This window comes from Rhamphochromis longiceps, linkage group LG7, assembly GCF_057381845.1.
Source record: "Rhamphochromis longiceps isolate RC_006_pf linkage group LG7, R_longiceps_female_GT1.1, whole genome shotgun sequence".
Lineage (NCBI taxonomy): Eukaryota > Metazoa > Chordata > Actinopteri > Cichliformes > Cichlidae > Rhamphochromis > Rhamphochromis longiceps.
In genome coordinates, this window is record NC_140563.1 from 57,910,385 (window position 1) to 57,925,957 (window position 15,573).

General features: G+C 38.5%; 1 protein-coding gene across 3 annotated transcripts in view; it reads left to right on the forward strand.

Moving 5' to 3' along the window:
- Positions 1 to 15,462, forward strand: part of zfyve16 (zinc finger, FYVE domain containing 16) — a 47,483-nt gene extending 32,021 nt beyond the window's left edge. For all 3 annotated transcript variants that reach the window (XM_085414566.1, XM_085414568.1, XM_085414567.1), the window contains 10 exons: positions 136 to 291; positions 382 to 606; positions 1,011 to 1,093; positions 1,447 to 1,551; positions 3,120 to 3,270; positions 3,388 to 3,468; positions 3,556 to 3,718; positions 3,865 to 3,970; positions 4,109 to 4,285; positions 9,486 to 15,462. In XM_085414566.1, coding sequence (XP_085270692.1) covers positions 136 to 291; positions 382 to 606; positions 1,011 to 1,093; positions 1,447 to 1,551; positions 3,120 to 3,270; positions 3,388 to 3,468; positions 3,556 to 3,718; positions 3,865 to 3,970; positions 4,109 to 4,285; positions 9,486 to 9,662 — 1,424 coding nt within the window. In that variant the 3' untranslated portion in view covers positions 9,663 to 15,462. The remainder of the gene's footprint in view (positions 1 to 135; positions 292 to 381; positions 607 to 1,010; positions 1,094 to 1,446; positions 1,552 to 3,119; positions 3,271 to 3,387; positions 3,469 to 3,555; positions 3,719 to 3,864; positions 3,971 to 4,108; positions 4,286 to 9,485) is intronic.
- Positions 15,463 to 15,573: the final 111 nt, after the last annotated feature.

Below are 15,573 nucleotides of genomic sequence, written 5' to 3' on the forward strand. Positions count from 1 at the left end.
ATAAAGAAAAAAACATTAAACAAGAATGTGTGTCCAAACTTTTGACTGGTAGTGTATCTCATATTTCCTCTTTCAAATTTTGTGAATCCTCACATGCCTTCCAATGTATTAACTCTTGTGTGTTTTATCTTCCAGACTCTGGCAGGGAATGCTGGTGTTTTGGCTCTAATGGGCTGCAGGCTCTGGGACAGAAAGAGTTAGTATTTCTGTTGGAGTGTTTGCCTCAAGAAAAAACTCTTCCCAAAGACCTCTTTACCATATATCTCAGCATTTTCCAGGATGCCCAAAAAGGTAATACCTGCCTTCAGCCTGCCTTTGCAACTTTTAATAACTACACCTTTAGCTTATAAAGGATAACATAATCATTATCTTGTGTTACAGGGAGGTTTGTGGAGGAGCTGGATAATGTGACTTTTACAAGTAGTTTCTTGGGCAGTAAGGATCATGCTGGGATGGTATTCTTCTCTCCCACCTGCCAGTCTCTAGACGGCCTCACTCTCCCTTCACAGCCATTCTTGTTTGGCCTGCTCATTCAGAAACTGGAGGTGCCCTGGGCCAAAGTCTTTCCACTGAGACTGCTTTTGCGTCTTGGAGCTGAATACAACTGTATGTAAATCTTTGTTGCTCATGACAACACTGAGTGTTATTTCATATTAAAACATAGTAATCTTAAACTTTGATTTGTTGAAAATGAAAAAAAAAACCTGCTCTTCTGAAACCTTATGGTTATTAGTTTATTATTATTATTGTTAAAATGATTAGTTTCAGCAGTTTGCTGAGTAAATAAAAATACCCCAGTTCCACCTTCTCATTTGTAAAGAGCTTATTTTACCAAAAGCAGTCACACTAACACATTTTATATCGTAAGGTAAACCCTTCTACAAGTTAAATTACTAAACCATTGTAAATTACTGTCTGTAAGCATATAGGCTGTTCTAGGAGAAAGACACAGGGACAAGTGATACATATTGTGCTTTTATGGTTTATTTACATATGTTTTTGTTTTTCAGCGTATCCCACCACACTGATAAGTATCCGTTTTCGGCAGTCAGTGTATCGAGAGACAGGACACACCATTATGAATTTATTGGCTGTAAGTAGTGCAAAATAAGATTTTGCAATAAAGAAAATAAGATTTATTTATAATTGAGAAGCTTGGCAAAATTTTGTTAGAGCTAAAACTACACATAATTCTTAACTCCACTCAAGCCACATTTTAAGTAATGCAGATTTCATGGGTGTCTGGCAGAGTAGTTTTTGATTTTGATGATTGACAGTTTAAAATTAATTTGTTTTATACTGGGCTTTTGGTGAAAGGTTTTTGAACATAAATGTTATTAGGACAACAGTCATAGACACTTTTTTGATGCTGATTATTGGCAGACTTGAAAAAAATTGATTAGAACACTTTGATGAGTTCAGATTCTATAAACTGTTCTCATCCAGGATCTAAGGAACTACCAGTATAGCCTGTCAGTGGTGGAGGGCCTGAGGATCCACATGGAGATGGGCCACAGCTACATTGATATTCCCAAAAGTAGCTTCAGTGAGGTAAGAGTTCCTTTAATTTTGTAAAATAAACTTGTTCAGATTCTGGTTAGGATTTAGATAAACATTGATAATGCTTGAATATGTCATTTGTCACAGTTGCAACTAAAAAAAGAATAACTTCCCAGGTGTTTTAGTGCCCAAGCTTCATGTACTTGGTTTCAGTAGATGTTGACTTCTTTATTTACAAGTGCTTTGGGTTAATTTTTTGGTAATCAAACTACAAACAACCCCCAAAATTTCTGTAACTTCTAGAAACATATTGGTTTAGAAATTAGGTTTTTGTGGTCGTCCTCTAACTCCCTTCAAACGATAACTGAAAAGGGTACAAAGTAGATTAAATCAGTTGAATGATCAGTACAATATGTTTTTCTTTACTTTCTTTCGTAAATTGTCCTGCCACATGTTGAGAAATTGTCTTGTACAAACAAGTCAAAGCTACTTAGTTTCATATAGTTGTATCGTGGTGTTTTAGGGCCATCATTGGCAAATAAAAATACGTTTTGGAGGCTGAATATAGAGGTAGCATTTAGAGAAAAAAAACCCTAATAAACCCTTGATAAATTATCTATTAAAGAATGTGTAGTAAGATCTGTCTTGAATGAACAACCAGAAAATGATTCCCTTGTCGTTTTAAAATTCTCTTTACAACATAAAACCGAAGTCCTCTTATGCGCCCCAGATAGACATATACCCAGTATAATAAATGGTCTTGGTCCTCTTTCAACGTTTGTAAAACCATCTGTCAGGAACTTGGGGATTATCCTTGATCCTGCTCTTACGTTAGATAGTCATGTTAAATCTCTTGTTTGGTCTTGCTTTTATCATTTAAGAAATATTTCTAAATTGAGCTCTATAATATCCTATACCGAACTGGAGATTGTTATTCATGCTTTTATCTCTTCACGACTGGACTATTGCAATTCCCTGTTTACTTGTCTAAACAAAGGTTCTTTGGAGCGTCTGCAGATCGTTCAGAATGCTGCAGCAAGACTTTTGACGAAAGCTTCTAAATATTCACATATAACACCGTTGCTTACGCAGTTACATTGGCTTCCTGTCGAATTTAGAGTCCATTTTAAGATTTTGGTTTTAACTTTTAAGGCTCTTCAACATCAAGCACCACCATATATTATTGAACTTTTACAGCCCTATGCCCTTAGTAGGTCTCTGAGGTCGAGTAGTCAGGGCCTACTTGTCATTCAGTATACGAGATTGAAAACTAGGGGTGATAGAGCTTTTGCTACTGTGGCCGCCAGACTGTGGAATTCCCTTCCTCAGGACTTACGATCCGCTGATTCATTGATTACTTTTAAAAAACAGCTAAAAACACATCTTTTTAAAATTGCTTTTTGCTAACTTTGTTTGTATTTTGTCTTTTTAATCTGTTATATCTTGTAAAGCACTTTGTGATCTCTATCTAGAAATGTGCTATATAAATAAAATTTTACTTACTTACTTACTTAGGCCAAAATCAAACAATGTATGTATGTAAAAATAATAAGTAAATAAAGCAAAAGTTGGCACACAGCAGTGTTGTACAGAAATGTATATTTTTCTGTATTTTTCAGGTGCAGAAGGTGATAAATGCATCCAATGAACATGTCATCAGCATTGGAGCAAGATTCAGCTCGGAGGCCGACTCTCACCTGGTCTGTTACCAGAATGAGGAGGGAAATTACCAAACCCAGGCCAACAGCATGCCTGGGAAGTCTCGGACAGGTGAGTGTCTTTAGAAATGCTCCATACTCCTCTATTTTTGAAAAATAAAACATTAGAGGCAAGCATTTTGTTGTACCATGCATATATGAACTTCTGGGGGTTTGTGTTTTGTTACAGTCACTGGGGCCAGTTTTGTGGTGTTCAATGGAGCACTTAAAGCCTCCTCAGGTTTCATTGCGAAGTCCAGCATTGTAGAAGGTACTGTGACTGGTTGTTGGCTCTGAAATACTTATGTCCATTCTGTTATTGCTGGGCCAGACTAGTCAATTGTTTTGTTTTTACCAGATGGGTTGATGGTGCAAATCCCTCCAGAGACCATGGAATCTCTTCGCTCTGCCCTCAGGGAGCAGACAAACTTCCACATACCCTGTGGCAAGATTAATGATGAGCAGGTCAGAGAGAATGTGACTGTCCGCTGGGTGGAGTGGAATCCACCTGTCAACACAGGGTAACTGCACGCAATGATTTACTCCATGTGTGTATGTGTTTGCCAATGCCAGTATTTGATCATATTTTAACTAAAACACGATGCAGTTTAAATCTCTGGGAAAACAGTACTTTCTACTGTGACCCTGTGAATTTGTATTCCTGCAGCAAAACTAGTGGAGTTGATGGAAGATCCCTAGATGGAGTGTGTAGTGTGAGGATGCAACAAGACACTGAGTTTGAATCAGACAATCGGCTGATTACATGCACTGAGGTAAATTTTCCTTTTTTCACATCAAATTGTTTGCTCCTATCTGACACCTTCTGTGAACTGAATGAGGTTTCCATTCTGAGTTCTAAAGCCATCTAAAAGTTGTGATGTGTGCATGACCTGAACTGTATTTCTGTTCAGGTATTCTACCAGCTGAAGTCTCCAGACTGCAACCTGGCATCTGTCTTATCGTCCTGCAGTGTTTTTCAGAAGGAAATAGCGTTGGCAACCTGCAGTGCTCTCACTCCTCACCTCGCCGTTCTCACTTCCAGCGGAATCAACTCACTCTCACTGTGTGTCTCGACACAGGCTGACATGGTAAACAAGCAGTGATTCAGGTTAATATTGTAAAACCTTTTTAAGACGCAGAGTGGTCTTACAAGGTATTTGAAAATGCAGATGCAACAATAGTGATGTATTAATGATGACTGACTGTATTTAAAAATCACACACTAGTATCACCACTCTAATGGTCATTTTTGAATTCTCTTGGTCAGTTATGGTTACAGACTTTCTCACCACCTTCATATGCTTGTGTTTTGAGTTTAACCGTGTGTGTGTGTGTGTGTGTGTGTGTGTGTGTGTGTGTGTGTGTGTGTGTGTGTGTGTGTGTGTGTGTGTGTGTGTGTGTGTGTGTGTGTGTGTGTGTGTGTGTGTGTGTATGTATTAGGGGTGCAACGATATTCGTATCGATATTGAACCGTTCGATACAGTGCTTTTGGTTCGGTACGCATATGTATTGAACAATACAAAATTTGTAATTTATTTTATCAACTTTCCTTCTGACAATGGTGTCTGTGTTGAGTGCTCAGTGAATCTGCGTTCGACTACTCCGCCTAGGCTGCACTGTCGAGCGCAGATCCACTGAGCGCTCAACGCAGAGAGCATCTTCAGAAGGAAGAGCGCAGGGCAAGCTAGCGAGAAATGGTAAATGGCCTGTATTTATATAGCGCTTTACTAGTCCCTAAGGACCCCAAAGCGCTTTACATATCCAGTCATCCACCCATTCACGCACACATTCACACACTGGTGATGGCAAGCTACATTGTAGCCACAGCCACCCTGGGGCGCACTGACAGAGGCGAGGCTGCCGGACACTGGCGCCACCGGGCCCTCTGACCACCACCAGAGAAAGAAGTTAAGCTCTGGTTGCAAGCTCTGGTTCTCTCCTCCTGCTACCCCCCCCAAAACCCATCTCCATAGAGACTGTGTCAGCTCCCAAACAGACAAAAAACTAACTAAAAACCAGCAACAAACAACTTAAACATAAACAATTACAAAGAAAGAACAATAAAGTATCCACATCTGAACCAAAGAGTAAAACAGTGAAATGTGGATTATTAAATATTAGGTCTCTCTCCTCCAAGTCTCTGTTAGTACATGACTTAATAATTGATCAACAAATTGATTTACTCTGCCTTACAGAAACCTGGTTGCAGCAGGATGATTATGTTAGTTTAAATGAATCAACACCCCCGAGTCATTCTAACTACCAGAAACCTCGAAGCACAGGCCGAGGGGGCGGTGTGGCAGCAATTTTTCACACCAGCCTGTTAATCAACGAAAGACCAAGACAGACTTTTAATTCATTTGAAAGCCTGATGCTTAACATTCTCCACCCCAGCTGTGAAACTCAGAAACCAGTCTTACTTGTTATCATCTATCGTCCACCTGGGCCTTACACAGAGTTTCTGTCTGATTTCTCAGACTTTATATCTAATTTAGTTCTGAGCTCAGATAAAATAATTATTGTGGGTGATTTTAACATCCATGTAGATGCTAAAAATGACAGCCTCAACATGGCATTTAATCTGTTATTAGACTCAATTGGCTTCTCTCAAAATGTAAAAGAACCCACCCACCACTTTAATCACACTCTAGATCTTGTTTTAACATATGGCATAGAAACTGAACATTTAACAGTGTTTCCTAAAAACCCTCTCCTGTCTGATCATTTCCTGATAACATTTACATTTACAATAATTGATTACACAGCGGTGGAGAGTAGACTTTATCAAAGTAGATGTCTTTCTGAAAGCGCTGTAACTAAGTTTAAGAATATAATCCACCCACTGTTATCATCTTCAATGCCCTGTACCAACACAGAGCAGAGCAGCTATCTGAACGCTACCCCAACAGAGGTCGATTATCTTGTTAATAATTTCACCTCCTCACTACGTACGACTCTGGATACTGTAGCTCCTGTGAAAACTAAGGTCTCTAATCAGAAGTACCTGACTCCGTGGTATAATTCTCAAACACGTAGCCTAAAGCAGATGACTCGTAATCTGGAGAGGAAATGGCGTGTCACAAATTTAGAGGATCATCATTTAGCCTGGAGAAAAAGTTTGCTGCTTTATAAGAAAGCCCTCCGCAAAGCCAGAACATCTTACTATTCATCACTGATTGAAGAAAATAAGAACAACCCCAGGTTTCTCTTCAGCACTGTAGCCAGGCTGACAAAAAGTCAGAGCTCTTTTGAGCCAACCATCCCTTTAACGTTAACTAGTAATGACTTCATGAACTTCTTCACAAATAAAATTTTTATCATTAGAGAAAAAATTACCAGTAATCATCCCACAGATGTAATATTATCTACAGCTACTCTTAGTACCATTGATGTTAAGTTAGACTCTTTTTCTCCAATTGATCTTTCTGAGTTAACTTCAATAATTACTTCCTCCAAACCTTCAACGTGTCTTTTAGACCCCATTCCTACAAAACTGCTCAAAGAAGTCCTGCCATTAATTAATTCTTCGATCTTAAATATGATCAACCTATCTCTAATAATCGGCTATGTACCACAGGCCTTCAAGCTGGCTGTAGTTAAACCTTTACTCAAAAAGCCATCTCTAGACCCAGCAGTCTTAGCTAATTATAGGCCAATCTCCAACCTTCCTTTCATATCAAAAATCCTTGAAAGAGTAGTTGTCAAACAGCTAACAGATCATCTGCAGAGGAATGGTTTATTTGAAGAGTTTCAGTCAGGTTTCAGAGCTCATCACAGCACAGAAACAGCTTTAGTGAAGGTTACAAATGATCTTCTTATGGCCTCTGACAGTGGACTCATCTCTGTGCTTGTCCTGCTAGACCTCAGTGCAGCGTTCGATACTGTCGACCATAATATCCTATTAGAGCGATTAGAACATGCTGTAGGTATTACAGGTACTGCACTGCAGTGGTTTGTATCATATCTATCTAATAGACTCCAATTTGTGCATGTAAATGGAGAGTCCTCTTCACACACTGAGGTTAATTATGGAGTTCCACAGGGTTCAGTGCTAGGACCAATTCTGTTTACATTATACATGCTTCCCTTAGGCAGCATCATTAGAAGACATAGCATACATTTTCACTGTTATGCCGATGACACCCAGCTCTATCTGTCCATGAAGCCAGATAGCACACACCAATTAGTTAGACTGCAGGAATGTCTTAAAGACATAAAGACCTGGATGGCCGCTAACTTTCTGCTTCTTAATTCAGATAAAACTGAGGTTATTGTACTCGGCCCTGAAAATCTTAGAAATATGGTATCTAACCAGATTCTTACTCTGGATGGCATTACCTTGGCCTCCAGTAACACTGTGAGGAACCTTGGAGTCATTTTTGACCAGGACATGTCCTTCAACGCACATATTAAACAAATATGTAAGACTGCTTTCTTCCATTTGCGCAACATCTCTAAAATTAGAAATATCCTGTCTCAGAGTGACGCTGAAAAACTAGTTCATGCATTTATTACTTCCAGGCTGGACTACTGTAACTCATTATTATCAGGATGTCCAAAAAACTCGCTGAAAAGCCTTCAACTAATCCAAAATGCTGCAGCAAGAGTACTGACAGGGACTAGAAAGAGAGAGCATATTTCTCCTGTTTTGGCTTCCCTTCATTGGCTTCCTGTTAAATCCAGAATTGAATTCAAAATCCTGCTCCTCACATACAAGGTCTTAAATAATCAGGCCCCATCTTATCTTAATGACCTTGTAGTACCATATCACCCTATTAGAGCACTTCGCTCTCGCTCTGCAGGCCTACTTGTTGTTCCTAGAGTATTTAAAAGTAGAATGGGAGGGAGAGCCTTCAGTTTTCAGGCCCCTCTTCTGTGGAACCAGCTTCCAGTTTGGATTCGGGAGACAGACACTATCTCTACTTTCAAGATTAGGCTTAAAACTTTCCTTTTTGCTAAAGCATATAGTTAGGGCTGGACCAGGTGATCCTGAATCCTCCCTTAGTTATGCTGCAATAGACTTAGGCTGCCGGGGATTCCCATGATGCATTGAGTTTTTCCTTTCCAGTCACCTTTCTCACTCACTATGTATTAATAGACCTCTCTGCATTGAATCATATCTGTTATTAACCTCTGTCTCTCTTCCACAGCATGTCTTTTATCCTGTCTTCCTTCTCTCACCCCAACCGGTCGCAGCAGATGGCCGCCCCTCCCTGAGCCTGGTTCTGCCGGAGGTTTCTTCCTGTTAAAAGGGAGTTTTTCCTTCCCACTGTCGCCAAAGTGCTTGCTCATAGGGGGTCATATGATTGTTGGGTTTTTCTCTGTATCTATGAAGCGCCTTGAGGCGACTTTTGTTGTGATTTGGCGCTATATAAATAAAATTGAATTGAATTGAATTCAACATGGCAAATTGAACCTCCCCCACCCTCATTCAGATCTGGCGTTTGGAATTATTTTGGTTTTCATGTGACATATGACCCTGAAGGTAAGCGCGTCATGGACTAAAGTAAAACAGTATGTTGGATGTGCCACGCAATGCTCAATTACATTGGTGGAACTAGTGTGTTAGCGCAGTTAGCTCGTTAACGTGTTGGCCGTCTAGCCCCATGCACGGGGCGATCAGGGGTAGCTTGTTAACGGAGATTTGCCGTGTTGCGGCGTTAAGGTCATTTCAACGAGATTAACCTGAAAGCACTAGTGGGAACACAACGAATATGACTGCACATTTACTCCGACAGCATCCTAGTGCAAAGACAAGTGGAAGCAGACAAAAACAACAAGCATGCAAGCATGCATGCTACAAACTTTACCCGAGTCATTTAGACAGTCGTTAGCACATGATTCTCCTTATGAGGACCTGATATGTTTAATATGCTGCTGAGAATATAGCCCAGAAGAAGCGTATAGTATAGCTTTCATTTTGGAAAGAGCCATTTCTCTGTAATAAACTCTTTTCCAAAGATGAGTGATTTCTCGATCAGATAGATTAATTTTTTTATTATTATTTCGTTGTTTCAGCAGCATTAAATTTAAAAACTGTACTTTTGAGATAAAATAGATATTTATAATTTTAATAAATGACAAATTAAAAAAGCATGAACATTTTTTTGTTTCGAAAAAAGTATCGAACCGAACCGTGCATTTTGTGTATCGTTGCACCCCTAATAGGTTTTGGGAAGTTTTTTGACCACAGTAATTGTGAAGTGAACATCTGGTATTGTGACAGCCCTATTTTATTGTGTTTAGCACTTAAAGCCTTTTGAATATTTCTTTACTGTTTTTTCTCAGGTGGAGTACCAGGCTGGCTCCAAAGGCAGTCTTCTCCCACAGCGCTACATGAATGAGATGGACAGCGCTCTAATCCCTGTCATCCATGGGGAGAGTGCAAGTGTGCCACAGACTGCCATGGACATGGAGTTCATGTTCTATATCACACATGCCATTGAATGTGCATGTAGACCATGACACACTCAAAGTTTTGGAGGCAAAAAAACAAAAACATAGCTGCAGCTTCAGGCAGGATGCTTGTTCCCAGCTGGAGCAGCAGCCACCCACACAGGAAGAAAAACATTTCCACCCTGAGGTTTGTGATTTAGAGGGATCAATGATTGGATGATGGTCTTCTGTTAAGAAGCCATTGTACTTTTGAGTGTTTCATGTTCACCAAAGCTGCTTTAATACAAGAAGCCAAACACTAAACAAGAAATATGACAACATGACCAAAAGCAACCAAACTATTCAAAGCGCTTTCCTCTGCTCTGCCTTCCAGACTCCCTGCTGGCCTCCGTCAGTGTGGAGTACCTCAGTGAATGTTTCCTACAGACACTATGGAAATGGCTCTCATTATTTTTTACATTAAAAGTAGGGACATTAATGAGCGTAGACATGTGATCAGGTGCTACTATAGAGCTACTTGACATACATAGTTGACTTGTTCTAAATGCAGACATCACAGGGCTCACTTTCTCTCAAGGTACTATGCTCTCATTTGACATGATGGTTGTGATGATACTGCACAAGAAAACAATGGGCCTTCTGCAGGAAACCTTTTTGTAACTATGTCCTGGGGCTGGGCTGATGAATGATATTTGATTGAAATTCCAAGTTTGCCTTTTAATGATAATTTATAAAAACTAAACCAAACTTCATTACAGTGCACTGCTCTAAAGGACACCTATCCACGTGCCCAGAGTTTCTCCCGGTTTAACTCAACTCAAGCTAAGAAAAGTAGAGTGTTTGATCAACAAGGTCTATCTACAGGGAGGATTAACAATCGCCAATTGCTCAGGGTCTGTTTTTTTTTTTTTCCCCTCAATTGAGTCTGCTTTCTGCAACAAGTAACAGTTGGATAGCAGAGGCTTCAGCTCTCTTCCACTCACAATGTAACTGCTATGCAGGTCTCTTGGTGCACACACATCCACTGCTGCTCCCTGCCCCGTTTGCAGCAACAATCTCCCAACCAGCATGGCATGGACCAGTGATGCTAATTTTAGCTTTATGTTAAAAACAACTCCCAATTATTTCCCAGCTGCCTACTAAAACACTCTGGTACTCTCACGACTCTCCCCTTTTTTCATTTATTTATTTGTTTTTCATTTAAATTATATTTGACATATAATTTATATGTTAAATTATATGGCAAATATAATTGACATATAATTGTTAACTGTTAACAATTATTGAGTTTTTACATAATGCTTAAGTGTGTTCATTTTGTGTGACAGAATCACTGGTTTAATTGACATCTAGACCTGTCATGCTTTGTTACTTGTTCTGCTTTATTTATTGTCAGTTAAGTGTTACACAACAACTAATCGTTGATGCACAACAACCTAACAAGCTGACAGTGAATAACGTGTACAAGTTACCAATCTTATATTCGCCAATAAAATGTCAGACTTTAAAGAAAAACGACAGCCATTATGACAAAAAATCCAATGAAGATGTATCCAAGTCAAAGAAACACATTCCAATGTGGATAAAAGCAGAGACTGTGCACTACATTAAACGACAGGTCTAGAATATACATGAATTTCATACGACAAAAGTGCAGGATGCAACTCATTCAGGGGAGGCAGCCTCACCAGTGTAAACGGTTAGCTCAACTGAGCTGCCCAGATGTTTGGCTAGCTCAGTGTCTAGATGACACTTCGTAATACTCTCAGCTGAAAGCATCTGAAAAACATTTCTCTGAGCCCTGATTGTACAACAGCAGCAATAATCAAGGATTTATTTATTCTGTCAATTATAATTCGTAATTATAAGGCCACACTTTCCTTACAGGCAATGAGAGTGATGGAAACAAACCTGTGGGAGTGAGTCTTTCCTGCATGAGGCCCAGTGTGTGTGTCAGTAACATGGCTGAAGTTTGCGTCTGGAACTTTACAAATGTTTTTTTTATTCCTAAAAAGTGAACATATGACAGGTATATTTTGGCAGGATTAAGAGTGTTGACCTACTGACCTTGATGAAACTACAGAACTATTTGGATAATAGTATTACAACTGGTGGAGGTGAGGGGTTAAAATATTCTCTTGTAGTTGAATATGTCTTTCTTGGTGAGTAGCTGACGTTAAAGCTGCTCATTACTGAGCTTGCAGGTGTAGCTCTTCTCAGAGCTTTAGTTTCTGTTTCCATCATCCTGCTGGCACAAAATTGATCCAATAGTATGTTTGTCTTAAAATCTTTCCGTTATTATTTGATCATCCATCTTCACACTGAGGTTTCATTTCACACTGAGATCTTACAAAAGAAAAGATGATGTCAATCCCGACAGTTTTTATTTCTCAGAAGGAGGTGTAAATTTAACAAAGAGGATGCTATATTAATTGTACACACTCTGCTTCTGGATGAAAATGTCCAGTCAGGGGAGTTAAAACAAAAAAATCCCTCCTGTTTTTCACAGAGATGCTCTTTCAGTGTTGATGACTTCTTGCCAGATCAAACACAAAATACTAATGATTATTTTCTCCTTTAAGATGTTTTACGTTATCTGCTTCAGTCTCAGTTAAATGTTGTTTTTGCACAGCTAATGAGAACTCTTTCATTCAGTTCATCTCACAACTTTTACTAGTTATTTAAAAAAATGAAGATGATTCTTTCAGATGAGAAGATTGATTACACTATTATCAAGTCACGAACACAGATTGTATATAAGCAATGGAATTGGCCATAGTAATGTCACCAGTTATGTGGGACTGAAGGTGCCTGTTTTCATTGTGAGCATTGTAGTGTTTTTGAATTGGATGTGAAGCGTGATGGATGGATCAGACTGAAACTATTGCTATTCAGTCTGGTCGCCTCCTGTTGGCCATTTATAGAAATTCAGAGTTAAAGCTCTTCCACATTGGCTCCACTTTACAAGCCCAGAGGCTACCTCTATCTTTTATATAGTCTATGTTCACGAATTAGCTTAGCTTAGTTCAGTGTGATTGGTAGAAACGGGTGAAACTGTGTAGCCTGGCCTCATTCAGCCTTCAAGAACCATCAAAGCTTACAAATTATTCTGTATATTTTGTTTGATGTTTAGAAAGAAGGATGAAAACCACTGGAGTTAATTGAGTTAATTGGTGGTTGGTTTTTAGGCTTTTTACATGGATAGAGCAGCTAATTGTCTTTACCAGCTAACATCAGACTTAAGGGCTGCCATTGACTGACACATTCAGTGACAGGTAACAATAGCAGTGACACACTCAAGTATTGTCACCTTAATTCTGTGCTGACTATAAGATGCTGAAACAACTGGTTATTTTGTTCTAATGAAGACTTTGGTTTCTGTTGCAGAAAAGGCAGAACAATAACATTTTAATTATCAGCCAAATTATTATTTTTAAGTGTTGTTATTGGCCCAACTTTTCAGAGCTAATTCTCTATTGACCATTTCTTTTAAGATAAATAATTCCTATGCTTGGTCTCAATTTCGTTCATAATATTAGTTCACTTCATGTAGTACTAAAACTACTACTACATGCTGACTTGTCTAGTGTGTAAGTTTGGACTGATTAATTCTCAAATGGACATGTCACGTTCTGCTCTTAAATGAAATGACATTCTGAATGTTGGACTCAGGTTGTCCCGCGATTTACTGCATGTTCTAAACTTGTTCTGCCTTTTACCACCCATATGGACAATTTGCTGTCTGCTGCTGTTAGCTAGTAAGCTAGCAAAGCCACTATCATCAGTGCTGATGATTACAGCCTCCTGCTGGCTGAACCTTGTTTGGTGGTCCTTTTCTATCATTCAAGTAGCGAAGAACTGAGACACGACGGTGGTTTCCAGTCTAAATTCAAGTCTCATCTAGCAGCTTTGTGGCTTTAGTTTAAAATTAACACACAAATATAAGAGTGGTATCAATCTTCTCATCCAGGTTTTGTGCAGAAGGACAAAAAAAGCTAATTTCCTCAGTTTATTGATTGGAGTAGGAGCTGTTTTATACTGGGTTCATATTTTAGCATTATTTAATGTCTCTATAACAGCTTTAGGCACTTTATAAATATCAGTGTGCTGATGTGTTAGAAAAAAAAGGTTTGGTTTGACAGATGCCCGAAGGCAATCTGTCAAACCAAACCTTTTTTTTTTTTTTTTTTTGGTAATGATATTTCTGGATCCAAACTGGCAGTTATCTCTTATGAGTCGGAATAATAAATGCTCCTGAAACTTAGAGTACACAGAGGTTATGTCCCTGTAAAATGCATTCACTTTTGTGTCCACTGTTTGTAGCAGTGTTTTGCAGCCTCCATTTGTCTAAAGCTAGGTCTGAGTTTGTTTGTTTTGTTTTGTTTTTTAGGGCAAAGTGCATTGTGTCGCATCTCATCTCACTTTTCAGTTAGGACTTTTTTTCCAAATGTATAGATGATATCCTGTATACATAGAGATTGTATCAAACCTTGTGCATTTTTTAAATATTAAAAGTTATTTTTGAAATGTTGGTATAAAAGAAAAAAAAGTTAATATTTTTGATAGAAGGTTGGCTACATTAATTCTGCAGTTTGTGTAGCAAGCTGTTTGAGAGGAGAAACAAATCAAGAAATGAATTAATTGTTAGAAGGTGGAAATATCTAATCTCAAAATACATGAAGCGCTTTCGTTTGACATGAATGTTTTTGGTAAAAATCTGAATACTGAGCTTAGTTATGAACTCTTCTGCAAGTCGTGCTCTAATTCTTAGCAACAACTGCGTTATTATGAATACTCGTGTAAAGACTTGTAAACCTCCAGGTTGATTGCAGTCTTCTAGATGTATGAAGGTTTATACAGTTTTTTTTAATCACTGAAATCTGTGAGTTGTTGATTAACTTCTCCATGTGAGATATGTTTATTAAACACTAGAAAGGTCAACTGCCGTAACTGACTGTGTTGATATTTAGCCATGCATGCAATGACTGAATGTTAAATTGGGAGGCTTTTTAGCTTCAGTAGAAATCTCTCACCCTTTGGAGAGGCCGTGATCTATTGCCTGAAAACTGCATTTATGTACACCTAATCTGCAGATGATATTTTCTGCTAACATAAAAGGTTGTCCAAAGATTTAAATTGGCTATAAATCTGACCTGTAAAAAACCTATGCAAACGAAATGTGTTCAGTGGACTGAATAAGCTGAGTCTGAATCTGTATTTATATTGAATCTGTATTTAAGGTCCTTTACTAAACACCAACCACACTTTAATCAGGAGCTCACAAAGACTTACTATTTTCCACCTAAAGCCACTTTTGTTCTTTATGGTGGATTATCTAAAGTTGTTATTATTACCATTACCACCATTATCATCATTATTATTATTGTTGTTGTTATTGAGTAGTTTGAAAAAGGAAAAATGTGAGTTTTGATTCTGATGTAGAAAGCGGGTATGAGGGGAAATTGTGCCGTTTATACTGCCGTGCAAACATCTCTGAAACGTACGGCAGTGGTTTATGTAAAACTTATTGATTTTTACAAAGTCCACCTTTTTTCCCCTCCATTACAAAATGGACATGTTCTCCTTCCACAGTCCAAAGCCTAATAGCTTTGGATTTTGGGACGAGAACATGTCCATTTTGAGAAATATTTTGGGAGGCAAATTATTCAAATTTCTTTCTCTCTCGTTAAAACAACCTTCCACTGTGTGAAAATGAGAAGTATTGATTGATTTGATGTAAGTTTTTGTAAATCATCCATTTATTCATAAGACCAGCTTTACTTTTTGAGGACCCTGCGGTCTGCATCCTAACCAGTTTCTGAATAGCCTGTGTATTTAAAGAATAAAAGAATTTTATGAAAAAACAAAACTCAACCTGCCTGTTATCTTTCTGAAAGTTAAAAAAAATAAATAAATAAAATATTTAACTGGAGTTTCCACTTGCTTCACAGAGTCAGGCCCACAGACTCGCCACTGTTGT